General features: G+C 42.7%; 1 protein-coding gene across 2 annotated transcripts in view; it reads left to right on the top strand.

Moving 5' to 3' along the window:
- Window positions 1-10,038: 10,038 nt before the first annotated feature.
- Window positions 10,039-25,511, top strand: part of ppp1r1b (protein phosphatase 1, regulatory (inhibitor) subunit 1B) — a 30,801-nt gene continuing 15,328 nt past the window's right edge. For both annotated transcript variants that reach the window (XM_083780046.1, XM_083780045.1), the window contains exon 1: window positions 10,039-10,633. In XM_083780046.1, the coding sequence (XP_083636172.1) occupies window positions 10,385-10,633 (249 nt within the window). In that variant the 5' untranslated portion in view covers window positions 10,039-10,384. The remainder of the gene's footprint in view (window positions 10,634-25,511) is intronic.

The raw sequence follows: 25,511 nt of genomic DNA, 5'->3' as shown, positions 1-25,511 counted from the left end.
ATTGCATAAAGTTTAAAAGTATTACAGATTGAATAATAGAATGAATATGAAATGAGATCTCATGGGCGTCAGAATTCTATCCCTTGCAGATTACGTACAATCACCAAGTGACAGTTTGTGAAGTCTGCTCACTGGTCAAATGCTTTACCTGCCCATTTTATACATTAACATAAAGCCAAATCGGTGGATTCCAGATGACGATTTCTGTATGTTCCCCTCGATACTTTTATTTTATTTTATATATATATATTTTATCCCACGATTTTGTAACCCATTTTTCACCCCTGTGTCAATCATCTAATGTGATCCTGGGCTCTACACACCCTCCACCAACCTAGTCCCCATATATGGGGGACAAGGGGAGAGCAACGGACTTGAACTCATGCTTCGAACCCCTCGATACTTCTGCTTTTCCTCTGGGTTATGCATGGTCAGTTTAGTCAGAGAGTTGCAGGACAAAGCATAAGACGAACCATACAACATATAGAAAATATGGAACGGCGTAATGCCGAGAGGCCTCTTGACCTCTCCTTGACCTCTCCTCTGATACTTCCGTTTTCCTTGCTCAACATCCAAGTGTCAATTTTTAGATTTCTTATCAACCAGCTCATATCAGAGGAGGATAAACATGGATGAACATGGATGAATCAATATCCTGATATATTAAAAATGTATAATAAAATTGCATTTAATCACATTATGCCTTTAAATAAATGGCTCTTTATTTAACATTAATGATTTAGATAATAATATGATCAACTGGGTATAATATTTGGATCTCTTTAACCAATAATCCAACAAAATTCATGTATTCCAAATGCGAGGACTTGCAACGCACACTGTTCCGGGCAGCGCACCCCCCGCGCCTCCGCCTCCCAGTTCTTCTGCGTGTGTGTATAGTGTCAACAAATACACAGCCATAGATCGGTCCTATCCGCGCACGGTTACCAGACTGACCTCGTCGGCATTTATAGCACTGCCTGTGCACCCACACAATAATTAATTCCTAAGACTAAGATTCTGAATTTATCCGAACCTTTACTGTGACTGTGACAGCTGTGTGTATTTCATGTGACAGCTGAGAATGATCAGACTGGTCAAATTATTCAAGCTTGCAGTGGTAGTACACAAGTAGCCTACTGTACTTAACTTTTTTGGAGTACACTCAGACTTGGTCTTTACATGGACTCTCATTTCTAATATTAATCAAAAATAGTTAAAACTAGAAAATCAAAGAAATGGGTACAAGAGAAGGGCCAAAACTGGTCCCGGACCCCCTGTGGAAGACCCCTGGTATTAGCTACTACTCATTTTTGTTATCAGACCAGAGCCCAGCTACAAAAAACTTTTATGCTTCAATTAGTACTGAGATGAGTCCGGGGGTCCCGGGTGAAGAAAGACCCCAGCCAAAAGTCTGGCTACTTTAAAAGTGTAAGAAATCAACTTACTTCCTCATAACAATAAAACTGTGTATAGAGGGTGCTGTATGACAACTTTCCGATTCAACACAATATTTTCCAACATAACTTGTAACTCTTTTGAACTATAATAAGCCAACTCATAATTGTCTCCACCAGGCCGAAGGCATGGGGGGAGAGTATGTTTTGCACTCCGCCCGTCCGTCCGTCCGTCCGTGTGTCCGTCCGTGTGTGTGTCCGTGAGCAGCTAATCTCCGGCACCGTTAACCCGGTCGATGCCAAATTTTGCACACACACTCCCTGGATGCTATGATGAACCTCTGCCCCAGAATTTCCAGAACGGCCTGTTATAGCACCACCAGGAAGCCGCTTTGTGCAAAACAAGTTTTTGCACAGTACACCTACAGATTTTGTCCAAACATCGCGCAAATTGGTACACAGTCTCTCTAGTTCACATCTGGCTTTTAGAGCGCCACCAGGAGGCCGTCTTTTGTAAAAACACATTTTTGGATATTACTCCTCCGGATTTTGTCCAAAAATCCCGCAAATCGTTACACAGTATCTCCATAGTCATGTGCTCAAGACGGATGTGTCTGATATTTCATATTCCATCCTAATTGGCTAACATTGGCTTTCAAATGTTGCAGGATTGGCCTGTTTTTAACAAAAAGCCTCAAATCATGAACGCAGCGTGCAATTTGACGTGAAATCTTTCACGCACTTTCCTACTAGGCTGAGGAATATAGATAGCCCACCCATTTCACATTGGCCTGCTATAGCGCCACCAACAGGTGGATTGTGCATGCGTGCGATCAACACGGATCTGCACCATTTACCATATTCCATCCTGATTGGCAAAGATTGGAACAAACAAACAAAAAACATGTTTATATTACTCCTAAACATTCCTATCCTCCTGGTGGAGACCTGTGCCCAGAAGGGCACTTTTTCTAGTTGTATTTATTTTGTTTATTTTGTTATTTATATTGTTTTTGTTATCTGCGCTTAAATTATTATTTTTGTTTCCTACTGTTCATATTATATGTCAAATATACATGGTTGTTTTTGTATGTCTGTACTCAATTGTTATTGTTATTTTTTATATTGTTTAATGATGACGATAACTGTGGGGGGAGGGATGGGGTGAGGGAGGAAAAAAAATGGTATGTTCAAACTGTACTACATTGTTGAAACCTACTACCAATGAACATATATATATAAAAAAAAAAAAATCAACTTAGAATATTTTAAAACCTACAAAACAACCCTATGAAAATCGGACATTAATTATGGGAGGTCCCAAAATAGATGACCCCTCAGAAAAGGGGTGGGGGTCTCGAAATTTCAACCCCATTATTTTCTGACAGTTTGGTCCCTATAAAAGCCAAAACAGCAAAAAAAAACTATTTTGGTCAAATAATCCTACAGAAGTACACTTTGTACCACACTATTGACCCGATCAAACCCCTACCTGAGTCCTCCCACTCCAGTCTCAAGGCAGACACTCTAACCACAAGGCCACTGTGCTGTGTTCAATGCACCTTCTTTATGACCTGCTTAATGATTATGTGTTTAAGATCTGTTTTGAAAGCTTAGTTTTAGGCCCCCAACGGCCCAACCCTGGTATGTTCTATCTAAAGTTCTAATCAGCAAAGGCTGAGCTGGCCCACGCGGCATAATGTAACAACCGAGTGCCATCTACTGGATGGTATATAGAACTGCAGCCTTTTATGTATTCAAGCGAAACATCTTTGCAACAAATTCCTATGATTGTGAGGGCCCGGGTAGGAATTAAATTATGTCTGCATAACAAATGTTTTATTTTATTTTATTGCTGCTTGGTTCAATGAGATTCAGAGATTTTGTAAAAATGTTCCTATACGATGATAACGATTATGATAATGAATGTATTTTGTAGTCCGAGTCCAACCTCGACTTGCCTTGCTCAGCAGTGGCCTCTTTTCCACTATGGGGTGGAACAAGAACCAGAACTAGAACTTTCCAGATCCCAAAAAAAAGTGAGACCATAGAGTAGACTGTAAAAAAGTTGATTTAGGTTCCAATCAATCACCTGATGCAACAATGATGATAACAGTCATGTGACAACTCCACCATATTACTTTCTCTCTTATCTGTTCATCTCTTTGTTACTGATGTGCTGGTATCACGTCTTACCACCATATGCATTTTCTCAATTTGGGAGGAGGCAATCTGGGAACCTATTAGGTAAATAAATAAATAAGAATTACACCTGTGTGAAATGAGTGGTGCAGGCTGTGTGTGTGTGTGTGTGTGTGTGTGTGTGTGTGTGTGTGTGTGTGTGTGTGTGTGTGTGTGTGTGTGTGTGTGTGTGTGTGTGTGTGTGTGTGTGAGACATACAGACAGACAGTACTCAGACAGACATACAGACAGACAGACAGTACTCAGAGACAGACAGACAGTACTCAGACAGACATACAGACAAGACAGTACTCAGACAGACATACAGACAGTACTCAGACATACAGACTGACAGTACTCAGACATACAGATGTATACAGACAGTACTCAGAGACAGACAGACAGTACTCAGACAGACATACAGACAAGACAGTAAGTACTCAGACAGACAGACATACAGACAGTACTCAGACATACAGACTGACAGTACTCAGACATACAGACATACAGACAGTATACTCAGACAGGGGTCAATGGGTCGTACTGGTCGTGTGTACATACACACTCGGTCACTCATGGGAGAAGCCCATATTTAGGGAAGTGTTTAGCAGCACAGAGGACGGAGGAGGCTTGCTGTAGGGCGGCTGTAAGTACTGTAAAGTGTAAACCACTGTGCCTTGCCATAACAGAAACAACAACAAGCCACCAGGTGGCGCATATGTGCTTCTTGGCTCAACATTGCAATGTTGGAGCCAGGCAGCAGCACAGAGAAGCGACTGGCTGCAGCTTGAGGCGAGGCAGCACAGGCTAGCACAGGGTGGAGCTTGAAGCACTGATACGTCTTTCCCATGATATTTGTCTAATTTAGACACAGTTGAATAGAACAGTTGTTCAGCTGAACAGTACCTGGTTAGTATTCGTTTCTTGTTATATAACCAGGTGGAGGTCTTTGAGTGAGGAGTTGAGTGACGCATTGACTGATAAGCCTCGCTATGTGACCCTCAACAAAATGATCAGGACACCTGCTGTGACAGAACAAAGCCTCTCTGTGATCTGATTAATGAAGTATTTCACCTTTTAGCATGATTTCTGTCTGTCCCTCAAATCCCTGAGGCATTCATCAGCTTATTGTTGACTGGATTCCTGGAAGGCAGGAATTAGGTTAGCAAAGTGAAATGTGTTTTTTTCCCCCAGCTATGGATCACAAGAATGATAAATTAGATCACTATATAACTCTATGGTCTAACTGTTTCTCTTCCACAAAGTTAGCTTGTCCATTGCAAGACTTTCCATCCATGGTTCTTTCAGTTGGTCCATAATACCTCTGGGCCTCTTGTGTCTGTAGGGGGTCTGAGGGAGTCTGTGTGAGGGGCCTTGCTATAACAGGGAGCTCTGTTGTCAACCAACCGTCCACTGGGACATGGACACAGATGTCCAACAAGAAAGCATAGAGTTGCAAGACTTCCTACACATTTTTGTTTGTGTAACACATTTGTGCAAATGTGTAACTTGCTCTTCTTCTGCCAGGGGTAAGTAGCCTTGAATGTATTCACCCACATTAAAACAAAATGCACAGCGTATATTAATAACAAGCAACGTTGGGAATAACATCTAGATCAAACAAAACAATCAGCATCCTCAGAAGCCATTAAACAATCATACACTAGGCATGACAATTAAATGAATTAGAGTGACATGATAACATTATGACCCACACTAGTTGGGACTGGGAGATTAAAAAACATTTCCGCACACTGGAATTAAATCTCCCTCGTTAACTGGTGATGTTTTGACATATTATTTTGGTCTTGTCAGTGTGCCAACAATGCAGAATAGTTTTTCTAGTAGGCCTACAGTACTGTGTGACAGACTGCATGTGGAGTACCCAGTTGCCTGGCTACTGAAGACTTCATTATCTGGGCATATGACACTCTCAAATGGCAATTTGTCTTTGCTGTATACTACAATTCCCATGGGAGTAGACAGATCCAGTGGCCGAGTGGTGTAAAGTAACTAAGTACATTTACTCAAGTACTTCACTTAAGTACAATGGTACTTTTACTTTACTGGAGTATTTCCAATTACATCTACTCCACTACAGGAAAATATTTTACTTTTACTCCACTACAATTATTTGAAAACCTTAGTTACTACTTGATTATTATTGCAAAACATACACTAACCACTTCAGCCCTATATACATTTCGGCCATTTGAAAATAGCCGATCTATCTAGTTGTAGATCAGCTATTTTATACATTTGAAAACGTGTGAAATGGGACATTCTGCATAATGAGTAGTACTTTCTACTATTAGTACTTTAAGTGCATTTTGATACCAATACTTTTGTACTTTTACTCAAGTACATTTTGAATTCTGGACTTATACTTGTAACAGTGTACTTCTACAATGTAGTATTGTTACTTTTACTCAAGTAAATAAATATTCTTCCACCACTGGACAGATCATTTGAAGCATTGTTTTATCTTGTATTCCTTTGACTGGGTGTTGCTTGTGGAAGTCACAGTGTTTGCCCTTTTGATATCTTTGAATGCTACACATCATGTGCCACACTGCCACTTCAAACTTTAATCTTATTTAACCCCAGTTGATCCAGCAGAGTGGCAGAGTAGAGGACTGTGGTGACCCTGAGCAGCTCGCAGGAGTCTGTGTCGTTCTTCTGTGTGAGCATTGAAAATCTAATAACAGCCATTATGACGGATTTGAAAGAGATCTATTTTTGTGCCAATGGAAGAGAATGAAAGAGAGGGAGGGAGGGTGTGTGTGTGTGTGTGTGTGTGTGTGTGTGTGTGTGCGCGTGCACGTACGCGCGCGCGCTGCTGGTCACCCAGCGGTTTTACAGCTGTCTGATCTCGGACATACATGCACACACACACACACACACACACACACACACACACACACACACACACACACACACACACACACACACACACACACACACACACACACACACACACACACACACACACACACACACACACACACACACACACACACTTGTTTTTTTTTTCACCGGAAGAAAAATACTTCTAGTTACTCCACTGAGCCCTCTATATATATTGCCAAGAGAAAACCTCATAGACAAGATTTTTCCTTCTGGTGAAAAAAAAAATCCCTTTCTGGCCAAAATGTGCATTGTATACGTGTGGTGGGGGGCTTCAGAGTGCATCCACTAAGGAAAGTAGGCTTTCTAATAACACAAGCCTCCTTTTGTATTGGTGAGTAGCAAAAACATTCTTTATATTTTCGCTACAGATGAGAGGCTGGTCTGCATTTCATGCGAGCGCAGGAAGAGAAGAGTAACATACTGTAGCTCTAATAAAGGCATTAGAGCTATGGACCAGAGCTAAGTGCAGCCCAGCTTCAGGGTGCAGACAGCACTAGTCTATGAGGCAGCATTGAAGTGCAACACTATACAGACTAGCTTTGTTTCTCTTTGGGTTTTTCATAATGGCAAAGTTTCAGCAAGAGATCACCAAATGACACAGTCTTCAGTTCTCACGTACACCCAAGTACAAAAGTGCTACAATTATCTCCCTCTCCCCAAAGACAGGAAAAGGAAGGTAATCACGACAGCTGTATTAGATTTCCAGATCACTACTGGTTATCCTGTTTGCTTATGCTCTGCATACCTTCCTTGCACTTTCCTGTTTAGGAAGTCCTTTACTATTCCCATGTCCATCTCCATTTTGTTTTCTCTTCATTAGTTTCTCTTAGCTGTGGCATTTCTCAATTCTCTTCCCAGTATCCAATATTCATGAAATCGTTGTGTTGTGCAGCTGTAAGGGCTAATTTAGTAGTTTAATTATAATACTGGTATTCTCATCTATTCTATGGGTAAGAATGTGCTGCTGCCACATTAAATACAGTTGATTAATTTCCTCATATATGTGTATTGTGTAAGTCAAACCAAATGCTATGTGATATGTAACCACACTTGACTGAATCCAGATAGCATGACTAAGGCCCGACCAAACCACACCAATGATTCGCCATGCAACTCCTTGCAAGTTGCAACCAAACGGTTGCGAGTAGTTGTATGTAGTTGCATCATGAACCCATTATCTCCAATGGCAACTTTGCAAGGAGTTGCATTGGTGTGGTTTGGGCCTTAAAGGTACTACAACATGAAATTCAACTTTTCCAATGTCTTTTTTTTTGCGCTCCCACATGTGTTTACAATCCCCGAATTCAGCCTTTTCATAATATAGCGCTTTATGGAAATTGCTCTCAGGAACAGCTCAACTGATTTGGTCATTATGCGTAATGTCCTCCGTATCGCCCTACTTTGTATAATTCCTTCAGTCTTCAGTATCAAATTTGCATTTCCGCTTTGTTTACAATGTCTGCCATTGTTAATTTTCCAAGCTGGCATGTAATGGAAACAAGCCTGGGTTTATCTAGCATCAGTATTATAATGACTCAAATGTTAAATAATTTGCATATCAGCGCCCCCAAACACACCAGGACATTGTGGTACTGCAGCTAAAACTACTTTAGAAGCCAAACAGAATGGCATTAACTAAAACTACTTTAGAAGTATATAAATATCTAATTCTCAGAGGTTGAGAGAGAGAGAGAGGTTGCGTAGCATGGAGGTAAGCTCTAAAGCCCAGCAATGAAGACTCATTCTGAATAAATATTCCATTTGCTCTGCCTAGTGGGATAAACAGTGTAGTCTAATGTGTTTGTGGCTCCTGTAGACAGTGTAGCACCCCCACACACGCACATGCCCTGTGACCTGTTCTGCACACATAACTCCCTTCAGCCGCCCACCACCACTGCTACTGTATCTCCTTCATACCGACTCAAAGCTCCACTCTGTGCACAGGCCAAATCCAATGCTCTCCAAATCCCTTGGCCATGTGAGTGAAATAGCAGCGAGGCCCTGAAAATAGCACTTGGACTGCTCTTCTTTCGCAATCTCCCCCTTTTCGTCATCCAGTCTGCGCATGCTCTTCCTCTCTTAGTTTCTGACACCATTTCTCTGTCACTCTTTCCTAATCTGTCCTATTTTGCCACAATTCATGCTCACAGCATTGTTTTGTCTCTGCCGCAGTGTCTTGTTTAAATGACCTCTCAGCAACCTCTTCATAGCTGGATAAACAACCCATTTATTAGGTTGTTGTTACTTTACCTGATCCCACTCCCACGTAATTTAATTTCAAGACATGTCTACACACTCCCCACCAACACAGACACACACTGACACACTTGTCTTGTGTACTGTAGGTCTCCTTTTACATGGGCTGGTATTCCTAGCCTGCCCCAGCCAGTGTGATTTCTGGCCTAGAGGGGAGGGTGCCGACAAGTACAAGTTGGTGGATGCTATTGGTTCACCGATCTTGGAGCAACGTGCCTCTGCATTGTTATTGGTTAGTGAAATTATTGCTTAATGAAATACAAGTTGACCCCCACTTCCTATGCCAGATAGTTTCCGATAGGTTTCCCCAGGCTTTTCATTTTTGAGCCGAATGCGAACGGAAATAAAAGTCTGGGTACCGAGGCTATAGCATTCCCTATCACTTCAATATGATTATATTGCCTAACATAAATTGTAGGATCTTCTTCTTTTTGATAAATCCTTAAGATCAGAAACAACATAATTTCCATTGGAAAAAGTGTAGAAAACATAATAAGCACCCTTTCCTCCCTGTCATTTTGACAAGAAGGGATACGTGTGGAATCTAAGCATACATTCCAGGGAGGGAGTTCACTCATGGCCATGAAACCAAGTATCTTCATTCCAGTAAGATCATTTGGCTCAGTCTGTGCTGTGTGCGTGTCACACATTTCAATTGGTTCTCAGTTATGAATAAAGGACCTTTTGCATAAAGGACATCATGAACATGTCACTGCGACCTATAGTGGAGTCTCATTGGAACTCATTAGGTCCATTAGTACACACTGTCTCATAGCAAATGCACAGCCTTATCAGCGCAGTGAGCTGCATGTCAACACTCAACAGCACAGCCTTAATCCACTTAATCCCAAACACATTCCTCAATTTACACGACACAACTCTCTTCTTCTCTATCCCTCACACTCGATGTCCTGTCCCTCCCTCCATCTCTCTCCATCTATCTCTCTCTCTCTCTCCGTCTCCCTCCATCTCTCTCTCTCCGTCTCTCTCCATCTCTCTCTCTCTCTCTCTCTCTCTCTCCCACTCTGCGCTCTCAGCACAAATCTCTCATTCACAAATAGAGGCCAAAAGAGGCTCAGCTGATGGAATGAGATTATGTTTTTTTTCTTCTTCTGATTACAATTCAACACCAGCTTAGAGGTAGACACAAAAATACATGCACTCCCTCCCCCTCTCCATTCCATCCTCTACTCACTCACTCACGTTGTTCCCTCCCCTCCTGTGGCCCCTCCCCTTTCCTCTCCTCCCCACTAGATCTAAGAGGACGCCTCTCTCATACACTCCTGCTGCACAGGTTGTGTGAGGGAGGGAATGAGAGGCAGAGAGAGAGAGAACATACACACTACAGACAGTCAAATAGAAGTGAGAGGCTAGACAGAGAGAAAGAGAGAGAGAGAGAGAGAATTGAATTGATAGAGGGATAAAGAGGGACAGAGATAAACAGGTCAAGGAAGAGAGAGCAAAACAGTTCATTTTCAGTTTTTGAAGAGAAGCCAATTGGTAGAGAGAGAAGGAGGCAAGAGGAGAGACAGAAGGGGACTGTTCAGGAGTGGGACTACTATACCTAGCAAAGTGGGAGCTGATCATCGGTAGCAACCCCCTCCTCTCTGCTTGGTGTCAGATCCCCAGAAGCCACAGCCATGGAGCCCCATGTGTCAACAACTCAGGTTGAGCGCAAGGAGAGGAAGAAGATCCAGTTTGCAGCCATGGAGCCCCATGAGTCAAGTCAGGTTGAAGGGGAGCGCAAAGAGAGGAAGAAGATCCAGTTTGCAGACATGGACCTCAATGAGTCAACTCAGGACGAGGGGGAGCAGAAGGAGAGAAAGAAAATCCAGTTTGCTGAACAAGCCTCTGCACCCCCCAACCTGGACCCTCGGCAAGTGGAGATGGTGAGTACAACACACACCGTGTAGGCCTGAGACATACATGGGAGTTCTTGTTTGCAGTTTTTCACAACGTTGCACTGCATGCAACAGTGACTGATTGATTGAATACTTTATTACATAGAAATGTAAACAGAGTACAGAGTACAGTCAAACACTTTGTCTAAAGGATATCACCGGAAAACGTCCTTGCGGTCTTGTATCCATTCAGGTCTTGCTGGGTATTCAATTCATATTAATCATGACATGAAAAATAACAACAAAATTCAAATCATCACAAAAACTTACTCCCGTGTGAAGTAAGAGGTGCAACTCTGTGTGGGGGTCCCCGGGGGGGTCCCCGTTCCAGACTCGCAGGAACGCGCCCAGGGTGCCGGACGGGTTCCGGTGAGCCGCCCCACGTCCGAAACGGTCGAGAAATGACAGAGTTAACATGTGGGCGTCCCTCTACTGTACTGTACTGTCACACCTGAAATCATCATACAGTTAATATGTATGCGTGTGTTAATTTAGGCTGCACAACAGTGACACCCAGGCAGCCAGGGACAGACCCAGGCAGGCAGCCAGAGACACACAAAGCTCCATAATGAAGTGGTTGCACCACTTCATTATGAAAAAAAAGACCAAGGTTGGGGGGAAGTTTTTTTTCTCCAACCTGTACATGATATTTTAATCAGTTTATTTTTATGAACAAACGTCCCTGTCTCCTACAGCCTACAGCCTGTATTTTCTTTTCTTCTTTACTTTTTGGAAGGTTATTATAACTTATTGGCCATATATTTCCATTACAGTAGACGGTATCCCCTTCTTTTAGTGTTGTCTTGTTTTGTTTTCGTCATGTTCGACCTGACTATCCGTTGATCTAGCTGGCTCGATCTCTCAACACAGTTGAGAAATTATGATGATGACATTTCCCTCCAATGGCTTCCTCTTGGTCCCTCACTCCTCTCATCTTGACCCAATTAACTATGTGACATTGACACAAAAGTCAACACAGAAGTTGGTCTTTTGCAACTGGCCCCTAACATTGATTCTCCCATGTCCCTCCTTTGGGAGTTATTGGTGCTGTCACGCAACTCACAAAGTTAATGATTACTTCTCTTGACTGTCTTTTGTCACTGTTTCACCATGTACGTTTATCAATACAACAATCTCTTTCTTTCTTGCCAGAAAACCCCACAATGACTGAGCAGAGATGTGACATTTAAGGGCCATTCACAGCGAGCACTATAACTATAAAAAAATATGATGTTTTAAAAATCGTTTGAAGTCAAATGAATGGCAGAGTTCACACAGACTAAAATAAATATAAAATGGTGAACGCTATAGTTATAGTCATCTTTATAGTTATAGTGCTCATTGTGAATATCACTTTACGGTGTCATGTCTTTGCATCCGTCACCTGACTGCCTGTGGCTATAATTTCAGTTCAGTAGAAAGTGGGTCAGAAGAATTGGTTGATGCTGAGGTAGATCGAGGCCAACATGGCGCAGAGACCCCAAGGAGACATGGAGAGAGAAGCAAAAAGAGAGCTGTATGAAGGAAGGCAGAGAGGGGGAGAGAGCGAGAGCGAGGGAGAGAGAGAGGCTGCAGCACGACCTGTTCTCTATTAGTTCACCTATCTGGTGTCATCTCCCAAAGTAGTTGTCCTTGTTTTAGAGTTCTCTCCTACAGTGGCTGTCACAGAACTACGATGACCCAGCTTGATCATGCTCTTCTGACCAATGGGCAGACCTGGGATGTTGGCTGGAGATCTACATAATTATAACACAGTTAAAAATGCGCGCACGCACGCACGCACGCACGCACGCACGCACGCACGCACGCACGCACTGTCAAGTACGATTGTCTCTCTCGCTCTCTCTCTCTCTCTCTCTCTCTCTCTCTCTCTCGTGCATCGCTCTTTGATCTCTATCGTCACTTCCAAGAAGCCACTGGCTGTCAGTCTATATGTGAGCTCAGACTTCCTTCCCTCACTGGGAAATGTGTTCTTCCTTGAAAGTAACAACTAGCTCGTCATATTCCACTGGCTTGTCCTCTTTTACCCTTCGGCTCACTGTAACTAGCTTGTGTCTACAAAAGGGCCCTGCTCAGTCAGCACTGGCCCGGGTGCTGCTGCAACAGTAGTGGGGTCAGGCAGTTTATTTGCGGGTCCACAGGTCCATCTGTACACTTACAGTACCTGTGCATCTATAGAAAGTACAAAGCTATTCAGTCTCAGGTAGTGTGATATCTTGGGTGTAGTTGTGATGAGATGTATACATTTCATTCGTTCTGTGTGTGTATGTGTGTGCGTGTGCGTGTGCATGTGCATGTGCGTGTTGCATGTGGGTGGAGAGGTCATTTGAAACATTGAAACGAAGGCCCCTGAGGGAGGCTGGGAAACAGAGGGGGTGTATAGGAGAGGATGTGTTTATGTGCATTTTCCAGCTGATAAAATCTACTAGGGCCTGAGGCTGAGGGGGCGACACCCGCCCACATCTAAGTATAACTGTGGAGTAGTTCAGTCAGATAACTCACGAATAGATTTAACCAATATTTATTATAGAATGAGAATACAAGTGTGCATATGATATTTGACTTGGCGTTCGGCTCTGCTGCATTTTCTCCCTGCCTGGCACGATTAAACACCATCATAAAACATTAAGAGCATGCAGGGAAATAGATACAATAAAACCCCCATGGGGAGCATAAATAAACAGAGCCCACCGGTGGTGCTGGGGTGGTGGTGGGAGCAAACATCACACACACTCTAGGAACCATATGCAGAGGAAGGCAGGAAGAGCATACAGTCTAGAGAGCTTAAGTAGCCCACCCAATTGGTCAGCTGAATGTCAGCTGAATGTCAGCGAATGACGTGTGGGACTTGCACACACTTATACACCCACATAGAAATTCAGCATGTTAACCCCTTGAGTATAGTATGCGCCTTTGAGCACGGCATGAACTCCCTCGAGTATGTCTGACTGAACTAACTCTGCAGGCTACGTCTCATTTATGTGCGGATGTCGCCCACTGAAAACAGCCAATCTATAGGCTCACAGTGTGTCGCAGCACCATGCGTTGGGAGTTTGACGATCTGTCTCTGCAGATTGCCGGCATAAATCACACTTTGGCTTTAGTGACAGTTACGCATTTTGTTCCAATAATCACCCTCCCAAAGCAATTAATGTCAACCGCAAAATGGGAAACAAGCAGGGATATTTTTGCCAATAAGTTGCGGCTGATGATAATACCCTTTGCCTCGGAATATGTTGCTCAATCAGTAACGTCCTCCCCCTGTTTGTTGTGAACAATGAAACCACATAAACTCTTAAAGCATGATTATACCACAGGGAGTGTATCCATGGAGACTGACTCACGCAGCTGTGTCGCCCCAACCTCCAGTTAACATTTGAAAGGGCAGTCACTTAATGGACAGTTCTGGTCGTCTGTTCCTCCATTTGTACTGAAGCTAAACAGTTTTTGTGTGAATTGGTGCTTCTGGGGGTCGCTAATGGCCTAATGCTAGAGCGTGTGTGTGCGTGTGTGTGTGTGTGTGTGTGTGTGTGTGTGTGTGTGTGTGGATGTTTGGTTTGTGCACAAGGCATAACACAATGCTCAACAATGCACTGAACAATGCGTGCTAATCCTCTGTGCTGGGCGTTCTCCACTTTGAGAGGTGTCTCTGGGGAATGAATGAATGTCTTCATCCTGTGATTCCATAACAAGTCAGAGGCAGCACATGGCTCTGTTTACCACCCTGTCGTCCCCTGCCCATCAGCAGCGACCCACCCGCCGCTTCATGCTTTGTGACTGATGTGGGGTAATGTGTACACTGGAGTGAGATTAGGGTCATTGTGCAGACGTAACCCTGATTCCTTCCATGTCTGCCACCCTATGGACTCAACACAGGCAGGCATGCCTTTCTTCCCCTCTCCCTCTCTCTCTTTCCCCTCTTTGTCTCTCTCTGTCTCACGCTCATGAATTGATAGGAAATCCAGACAGTCTGAGTATATCAAAGGGAAGCAGAGGGCATCCGTGCCACACCTATACCCAGAAGGTGACCATTTCTAAATGAATCTACGTCAGGATGGAGGGAATCTGATCCCCGCGCTTCCCATCTCCTGTTTAGACGTCACATCTCCTGTTTAGACGTCACACAACGACCTTTATTGCGCCGTGTGTTTGTGGGTAAACATTATCACTCTGAGGGACTGTCAACATGCAGTCCTAGTCAGAACATCTCGTCAGATGGCATGCTGGGACTGAAGGCAGGGGACGGCTGAAGGTGTTCCTCAGCAATGCAGATGCACTGCAAAGTGGAATGTCATTGCCGTTGGTTCACCAGAGGCCATTCCGTATATTTCTCTCCCAGTGATGCGATCTGTGGTGAACCGCAGTGGCTGATGATGTTTGCTCAATCCACAGTAAATTGAATTGGCAAAGAAATGTAATTGGCCTGGTAGAAGGACCACAGAGTTTCATTACATGTTGGATATAAACAGTAAACTGTCCCTCCCTGGTTAACAGTCCAAGTGTCCTTTGAAAGCCCCCCCCCCCCCCTCCACACACACACACACACACACACACACACACACACACACACACACACACACACACACACACACACACACACACACACACACACACACACACACACACACACACACACACACACACACACACACACACACACACACACACACCCCTCTGACACATGGACTCTGTCTGTTTTAAAAACACTGTGTCCTTAATTTATTACTCCATGCCCCAGCTGGTTTCCAAACAGAGAACCTGCTCAGCCTCTGTTTATGAGAAAGTACAAGTTGTACAAATGTGTTGTGTTGAGCTGTGTCACAACTTTTAATGTGACACCGCTTTTCAAACTTCTCTCCATACTATCTATCTAATCTCTTTGTAATCTCTGTGTACGTGCATGCACAATTGCACAATTGCACATGTGCGTGCATGCGTGCGTGTAGTAAAGTATCTGTGCGCATGTAGCCTATAGCGTAGTGGTGTGTGTGTCCGCATGTGTTGTATAAACAGTGACAGTGAGTTATTTGATGATACTGTACTGTATACAGTCATCAGAAGATGAACAATGAAAAGCATGGGGGCTCTGTTCGCCTTGCTGAGACCCACCACCAACAGGCTACTGTTATGGTCAACAAGCCACACAACAAACAAAACATGTGTAATATAGTGCCCTCGAATGACGCACACTCGTGTCCTAGAAATCGGAAAATAATCATGATACATACGCGTCAATCGGTTTGAAAGCTACAGGCTCTGTTGTAGCGCGAGCGAGGCATGCAGTTGTCCATAGGAATGCATTGTCTGGGGGTTTTACCAGCGGCTCCTACATGTTTGGGAACTTGGGAAAGCATTTTCTTTCCCGGTCATGTGATCAACGTGTCACGAGGTCTCCCGAGAACCACCAAAACCAACCGAAGACCATACAGTAGGTTAGCGAACAGCGCCCTCCAGTGTCAAAAAACCCAAAACTTGTGTAACTCCGTGTTCGGCAGTCTGAGCCTGGGCAGTCAAGTTTTAGATGTGGAACTCGTTCTTGGCAAATTCCTATAGTACCATGCACTATTCATTTCTACACACTCATTCAGCTGTATTTAGTACCATGCACTGTGCACTTACTGTGCTGCATACATTAGAATGCATAATATATTCCTATAGCACCATGCGCGCACGCATGCACACGCACACACACACGCGCGCATTGGCACGCTATTATCAACGTTGACACAAAGAGACCAGCAGCAGTAACTGTCCTTTAGAGGCCCTTCAGCCATGTGCTCTCCTTCAACAACAACATCAACAGCAGCATGCAGATAAATCTCTCATGAGAACAGAGGTTTAGTGGGATTAGGACCTCATGTCTCAGTCAACGACGGCAGCAGAGGAGGGAGATGTGAGCAGGCGTGAAGACTGGGGAAATCTGGAGCTGTCTTGTAACTGGATTTCACACACTCGGTAAATCAGCAAGTTCTACATTGGTCCTGATTGGGGACAGGAGCTGCTAGCTTGCGGATGCATCCAGTGTCCCCATCCCCGTCTGTCAAATCCCGGGGACGGATGTACTTACTGACGTAGATGTATTGAGAGGAGTGGTGATCCATGACTCAAAACAAATGGGATTGGTCTTTATCCCTGTTTCATCAACACGAGGAACACATGACATTATGTTGTGGCCTCTGCGTCAGTTGTAATCTTTCATCAGAGGGCGATTTATTTGCATTCCCCCTTAATGGACTCTCGCATACAGGGTCATTAATTTTCAATGTTTAGTAGAAGGGCCAGGCAATGTCATATAGACTTTGGAATGCACGACTGAGTCGGGTTTCAAAGCAGTTTTACCGGTTTCACATGTTTTGACCGCTTATATGTACAGAAAATTGATTAAAAAAAAAGACTACTGATAAATATTATAGTCATTAATCATTTTGAAATATTGAAGACCAAGTAATCAAGTCACTATTTTGCAAGTTATAGTATGTATATTACTATAACTTAGTAAGTCTGAAGTGTAACCTTATATAATCTTATATCAATTGGAGGGTGAGTCTGAAGTAAAGTGCCAAGGTGTGTCCTGGACAAATAAAGTTAGAAGTTCCAGATGTCAAGTCCTCAAGTCTCAATGGTAGCATTTTTGTCTCCACCAGGCCGAAGGCATGTGGGGAGAGTATGTTTTGCACTCCGTCCGTCCGCGTGTCCGTCCGTCCGTGTGTGTGTCCGTGTGTCCGTGTGTCCGTGTGTCCGTGAACAGCTAATCTCGGCCACCGTTAACCCGGTCGATGCCATATTTTGCACACACACTCCCTGGATGCCAACGATGAACCTCTGCCCCAAACTTTCCAGAACGGCCTGTTATAGCGCCACCAGGAGGCCGCTTTGTGCAAAACAAGTTTTTGCACAGTACACCTACAGATTTTGTCCAAACATCACGCAAATTGGTACACAGTCTCTCTAGAGCCATTCAACGAAAAGGGTCTTTCAGATTTATCAGACTCCATCCTGATTGGTTAAGATTGGCTTCCAAAGTTCACAGGAGTGCTCAGTTTCAAACAAAATGCTGCAAATCATGAACACATCGCGTGATTTCCGTGAAATTGTGCACCCACATTCCCACTAGGCCGAGGACGAAATGCCACATGAACAATTTCAACTCAGCCTCAAGGTGGCGCTATAACTGGCCGAAAAGTGTTTTTACCTCTAACTGCACGGATCTGTGGATAACCTGGTGGAGACCTGTGCCCGGAAGGGCACTTTTTCTAGTTTAATGCTATCCTTGCACTGGCATAACGCAAGAGCCATGTATAATGATGACAATATTATATTTTCTTTTTGAAATTATTTACCATATCTCAAAGAGGAGAGATGGGGCTACAATAGCGTCAGCACGTGCAACACATTTTGATCCTATGACAATGATCTCCCTCAGACAACGCTGCCTGAGGTTCAGTTACATTTTCAGCTACGATTCAAGTATCTTTGAACCAAGCAGAAACTTTAATACCATACATGGCCATACACTGTTGAATAGGCCCAATGATCAGGGGCAGCAGGAGACAATTGGTGTGTGTGTGTGTGTGTGTGTGTGTGTGTGTGTGTGTGTGTGTGTGTGTGTGCGTGTGCGTGTGCGAGTGTGCGTGTGCGTGTGCGCAGCATATTTTGAACGTCAGGGTCTGGCTAATGTTATCAACCAGAGACATCACAACATAATGCTGTTTTGTTGGGTGTTCTGAAATACACTGTCAACACAGTCAACAACATCCAATGTTGATATTGGCAAAAATATAATTTCACAATTTATTGGGCAGACGTGTGTGTGTGTGTGTGTGTGTGGGTGTGCGTGCGCACGTGCGTGTACTCACACAAAATTGTGACTTGAGTCACAATCAAGTCAAAATCTCAAGTTTCAAATCCACGACACGAGAATTTCATTCTAATATGGATTCTCACCATGCTTTCTCAGCAGCAAACACAAAGCAACACATATAGCAACCACGTACATGTATAATACCTTTTTGCATTTTATCACCTTTGAGTAAACAAGAAGTTGTTATTGAGCAGGTCATTTACAGGTACAGTAACACTACCTGTAAATGACTCTTGACTTGACCTGCTGTATATGAGTGTCCATAGTGGGTATCCAGTTGCTCTGACAATGTTTAGGTTAGTGTGAGATTACGGTAAGGTTTAGGCTCTGCTGATACAGAACAATGGGCCGCCAGACTAATAGCATTTTCCATTTGGCGTCTGCAATTTTTCCAGTCGCCGTGCTGTACAAACAACAACGTCACTAGGTCCAGTTAGGTCCAGTATAGGCTTCATTACATTGGTCTTGATAAGTAAGTAAAGTAACCTACTGGTGATTATGGGTTGATAACATTCAAATCCGCTAGCTGTACACCCTCTCTAAAAGTTGTGATTGTCACATCTCCCGTTGCCCCTTAGCCCTGTGTGATGCTTCAGTTTGCATCTTAGCCTAGCAGGTGGCTCCCTGTCACTCAGCACACCGCACCACTCCTCCTCCTCCTCATGATCTGATAGCTGTGTTACTGCAGCAGAGGCGTTCCTCCCACAGCCCCCCCCCCCCCCCCCCCCCCCGCTATACCAGCAACTAATTACCCAAGTGGTGGGGGTTTGGGCGCATATAGAAGAGTAGAGTGTGAGATCATTCTGCCACTGGCTACAGGATAATTACATTAACTTTTTGGAGGTCAACACATCGGAGAGCCCCTCCAGATGCTCCCGTCCCCATCTGTTTGTTCGGTGAGGGTCAAGGGTCACTTTAATGTCGGCCGAGATGGAGAGGACTGAGGCGTCTCGCTCCCTGGAACTTCTGTCAAAGAGGCCATTCTTTTAAATAGGAACGAGCACTCCCTGAAGATTACGGCAGACTAGCTGAGCTATTTTAAGTTTTCACATCCTTGAAACTCTTTGTACAAACTTGTGGTGCTGACGTGCTGTTTATACTCGTCAAGTCCTCATTGAATCTGCTTGGAGGCACTGCTGTTTCTGTCTGTTGGATGTGATTGAGTTTAACAGTGTCTGACAAAGGTGTTTTATTTGTCACATGATCGGTCACTTGCCTTTGGATGTTCATATAGGATAGCTTGGTCAGAGGACACCATGGTGGTTTGGTACTGTATATCCCAAGTGTATAGCCTTTTACTGGACACAGTTTGTTTATGCTTGTGTAGGACTAATCCCAGATGAGTACTAATGAGTCTTTTCAGCAATATGAAGCTTTCTCAAAAGCATGCACCATATAGTTCTGTAAAGAGTCGGTTTCATGCTATGGATGTAGAATTATTCTTAGCTATATTCATTGGCCTTCCTGCCCCAAGGTAATCAGAATTGATATGGACCTTGAAAAAGTAATCTGCTGACATCTAAAATGAATACATGTAACATGTGATCACATGTTTAGAAATGTCCCTTGCAGTGTTTTCAAATCCCCTCACAACATGCGCATCTGGCTGTGTGCTGGCCGGGCATCAAATAATTACCGATGCCCCTGTATTTCTCCTCGTGCATGGCCCGTCTGAAGTACCATTTTGATGAAATTGTTTCATCTGAAACCTGGCTAATCTGTTCTGAACAAGGGATAATAGCATTGATGGTTATAATGAATAGACCATATAGGACTGACTGACCCAAATGGGGTAGTAGGGGTGTCAGTGCTGCAATCTTTATGACATTTTAAGTTTAGCAAGTACAATATTGTGCTTCTCTCTTCATCAGACAGTGAGAAAGAAAAATATACCGGTATATCTTTTGCTTTTCTTTAGGTTAAACTCTCTATATTACAGTTGGTTGCTATAGGACACCTTCAACTCAGAGGTTGTCTACCATCTTTAATGCAGCGTCTATCCGGATTGAACACAATTAGATTGCTTAATTTGTCATTATTGGAGATCTAAACTGGAACAGGCTACAACCAGTATCTGTTGATATTAAAGTATATTCTGACTCAGTCTCACTAGATGTGTTTCAGATTTATGATAGTGATATTAGACCTAATCTGATGTCCTAACAACATCTCATTTCTCAAATACAGTGCACAGCTGCTTCTGTGTTTCCAAATGATATTAGTGACCACTGTGGTGTTCCACAGTTAGAAATACAAACATTCCCCAAAACCAAGCCATGAATCATTATAAAGCCTGATGACACATTTAATGGAACAAGGGTTTGTCATGAGCTTTTTTACTTAAATTAACCTCATTGCCGATGTTGAACATTCCTGGGAATTATTTTATGATGATGGTTTTACTGACATTGTCAACAAACAAACAAACAAACAAACAGACTAAAACATTTCGTAGTTCACTCCAAGTTTATTCAAGTCACACATGAGCGCAGAGAAAAAGTCTTGACTGCAGGGGCTGCTTTTCAGGCGACTATGCAATGCAATGAAATGCATACAGCACACAGTTGCAATTAGAAAAGCCAAAGCTAATCATGTTCTCACTGAAACGTCAAACAATCAAAACAATTCCTTGAAATGTTGGATGACTATATATATTAAATTCTTTGCTGGAAATAAAAATGGCATACGGTAGTTAATTGTTAAGGACTCTGTTAAGGCCAAAATGCTTGGTGTTTTTAACAAGCATTCTGTTACCTCCTGTTTCTTGTTCAACTCTCAACATTAGTCATGAAAATGTCCCTGGGTGTTGATAGTCATGTTATGGTAAGTCCTTTAGTTTTAATCCGGTTACAGATTTAGAGGTGCATGATAATGCCCTCAAACCTTTAGATACTAGAAAACTGTCAGATCCTGACAACTTGGAGACATTGGGGTCGATTTAGGACTTCTATGTTACTTACTTCTATATTACTAATCTAATTACAGTATTATGATCTGGGGGCGTGTAGTATGTCATATTGCAATTTTGGGCATGTTAAGAAGCGCTTTTGACACCCCGCGGAGTGCGCAAAACGGCCTTGAATTAGTCATGGGTGTGTTTAAGGCGTGTTTGAGACGTACCCAATCAACATGTCCGTACTATTCTCTTTACCAGTCAGCTGATGTCACATACGGAATGCGCACTTTGGGGGTCGTGGTATGACATTTCTTCAGGCTGGCACCATAGAAGACATGACATGCCTTTGTCACATTTGGGTTAATTATTCCTATTGCACTGCATGCTGTCACCTTTATGCCTCAAAAGAACAGACCCACCTTTCAGATCGGAATGGAATTGCGAGTAGATAGCAGCATATTGGCAAATTGCCAATCCATGCGTAATTAATTAATTCGATAACGATAGAACCATGTACCATACAACGAATGAAAGCAAGATTCATAAGGAATATGGAGATTTTTACATTTAATAAAACGGTTGAGAAATGAGAGAACCATGAGTGTTTATAGGCTAATATCAACGTTTTTTTATGAAAGACCAAACGGGCTGTGAACTTGAAGAGCTCAATCACCATCCCGACACGGAAGAAATATAGCCTAGTGCATGCATGTATATGCACTGTTGCACTTGCACACAGTAGCCTACACACGCTCTTTATTTGTTTCTATTGAAAAACACCAGTAAAATAACGTTTATTATATTTTATTTCATTCAAGTCACGACGAAGGAATGAGTTGAATGCGTGCTGCGTAATGCTGTGGCCCCGATGGTATGGTCTTCGCTGAGTTCGCTCGTAGCATTTTATTGAAGAAGACTTGAATCGGGTGTGATACAGCATATGAAAGCACATTTCCCACAGATTATGGAGATGTTTTTATTTATTTTTAAGGTTGAGAAATGAAAGAATTATGGCCGTTTCTAATCTCAACATTTTTTTTAAAAAGACGCAAAACTGCCATGTCTCATAGAAACAAGTAAATATGTCTATAAAAATAAGCGCATATAACAGGGGTCTGTAACCTATTTTAAATGAAGTGCCATGTTTTTATTTTCTAAATAGTGAGTCTGCCATATCCAGATTAATTTGAATGACACCACATTAAAATAAAAAAACATATTTTGATTGTCCACAAATATAAAGTTCTTCCTTCTTTTTAAATATGTTCTTGCACATTGTTATAATGATCATTATATATCCCCCTGCAGTCAGAGTTCATAGTTTTAATGAATGAATGTGATGCATTGTGAGCTGGTATAGATCTGCTATTTTCAAAAGTAATCTTTTTATTTAATTTTTGGATTAGCTGTCCTTAGTTGGGCAAATGCATTCATCTGGGGATCCTTGACATGGGAATGTGCTGTGTGACGATCACTGGTTTAAACAACATTAGGAGAAAAGCCCAAATAACCACTTTAGAAACAAGAAAAGCAACCACACAAAGCAACTTTACAGAAAAATAAGCCGCTTATAATAAACAGACATGGCAACACTCTACCAGCCTTCCAGAGCCGCTCAAGTGTCAAATCAAACAGTGCTTTTTGCGTTTATGAGGTGGTCAGACCCACGTCTAATCGTTATGCGCTGAGTGTCTTTAGGTCAAGGGGCTTAATAGCAAATTGCGCAAAGCGAGAATAATTAACATATGGACACTCCCACAATGCTAAAATATTCAGGGACGCGGTATGCCAAATGTGTGTGCGTTCAACACGGGCCGAGTGCGTTCAACACGGGCCGATATGCCTTTCATAATACGAATGTGCGCAGAGCGAGGCCAATTTATGTATCACGACCTGGTAAACTGCACCTTCAAAATCGACCTGATTCTTTCTAAAGCTAGCAACTGGTTTTATAGCACCACCCGTCCCGATATGATGACACATTGTTTTGGCTGGACCACAAGCAAATCACCTCAAATAAGCTGAGATCATATCTCTCGACTCTCGTTACTGCAATGTTTTCATTTAATTTATTGGGTCTTCAGCACATATGAAAAAAAGCTGTGAACAGATGTCAAGTTGTTTGCACATAATGTTATCTGCCTTCTATACAATGCGCTGTGCTCAACCAACTGAAATACAGTTTACAAGGCATTTCAGACCTGTGTGTGACTGTGTGTTTGTTCTTGGCAGAAGCGTTACTGTGGCACTAATGCCTCTTAACAGATAAAAACTAAAGAAGGAATCTCAGGTCACACGCAGTCCGGGGATTAGTTTTCACCTTATTGAGTTATTGCACTCATGGCTATAGCTTGCATTTAGCGACACATAAGGTTCAACCACTTCACATATTGTGAGGATCCCAGAAGTACAAAGAGGAGGGTGGATCTGCGCTGCACCTGCTTTTAATTGAGTTTCACTAACATAATAGAGATGGAATAAAAAGAGGCACAATTTTCTCTGAAGCCTAGCCTTAAACCTTTAAACTTGGGCTTGTCGAACATGTGGTGAAAATAGGAGAACATTCAGTGTAAATAGCCATGCTCACACGATGTGAGCTTATAAATCGGTATAGACCCCTGGGGGACCCAATTAAATGAAGTAGGCTATATAATATATGGTTTAAGTGGGTATGGCATTCCTGTTTATATTCCCAAATATAATATTTTGTGTTTTACATAAATTTAGTGAGGTTTTTTTTTATAAACCAACTGTAAATTCTCCATTTTGTTTCCTACAGTATCCAAAAGTTGCTCCAACTTATCCCCACGGCATCTGCTAATACTTCGGCCTTGAGTAACATGGACACCCTACACATACAGAATAAACAACAATGGACCCAGTATTGAGCCCTGAGGGACACTTTACCTGCATTAATTAACAGTTCACGAATTGCACATATTGGTTAGATTAGTACTTTATTGTCAGTTCACACTGAAATTTGTCTTGCGACACAGCAGCCAAGTATGCAGAAACACATATACAAAACACAAATAACAAGACAATTTACATACATAAAGACATGAGCAATATCCACCGCTTAGATTATCCTGTGGCTACTACATCTCCTGATTAAGCCTCAAGGTCGACTGGTGGACAAAGGACCTCTTTAGTCTGACCTTATTGTATGCTGTACACCATATCTCCTTCCTGAAGGTAGCAACCTATATTCTCCATAGAGGTGATATTCCTTGCTAACCTTAGGATGCTGTTATCATATGTGGATGTATAAAGTTTCTGAAGTTGTTGTCCAACAATCTTTGAACAAATGTTCAGTTGTTGCAGCAGTTGTGACTTTAGGGCTGCAGACAAACATCCATACCAGGTGGTACTACAGTACTGAAGAACACTCATAATAACAGAAGTGAAAAACAAAAGAAGAATCCTTCTACTAGCACCGAAGGATCTTAGACGGCGAAGGAAGTAGATTCTTTGCTTTGTTCAATCAATCTGATCTTTCCATGACAAAAGATGGTCTATTACTACTCCTAGGTATTTGTACGAACATACCTGGTTGATCGGTTCACCATGAATAGTAATGGGGGATCTGTGTATCTCTGGTGGTGTACCAAAAACAATCTCTTCTGTCTTTTTTGTGTTAATGATGAGAGCGTTGTTATCACTCCATTCAACCACCTTATTTACTCTGTGTTGGTGCAGTCCAGGATCACTGGAACTATCTAGGAGAGAAATCAAAACTGTATCATGTATCAGACAGGCATTCCTCAATACGACAGCTGTCAGTATAGAGGGTGAAAAGTACAGCTGAGCTCACACAACCCTGGGGAGCACCAACATTAGTAGTTAATGCTGATGAGAGGGTTGTGTTCACCTTCACCCTCTGTACTCTGTTAGTAAGAAAAGAAGCATACCAGTGAATTAAGTATGGATTCAGTTCCAACTGTACCATTTTTGACACTAGTATATCAAACTGTATTGTGTTGAAAGCTGAAGAAAAGTCTAAGAATAGCACTCTCGCATGATTCTTATTTGACTTATCTAGGTGTTTTGTAATTAAGTGGACCAGTGTGACAACCGCATCCTCTGTACCGCAAACCTTTTTGTAGGCA

Source organism: Protomyctophum parallelum (assembly GCF_964188405.1).
Source record: "Protomyctophum parallelum genome assembly, chromosome: 13".
NCBI lineage: Eukaryota > Metazoa > Chordata > Actinopteri > Myctophiformes > Myctophidae > Protomyctophum > Protomyctophum parallelum.
Note: the sequence above shows the minus strand (reverse complement) of the source record. Positions and strands in the feature narration are given on the sequence as shown.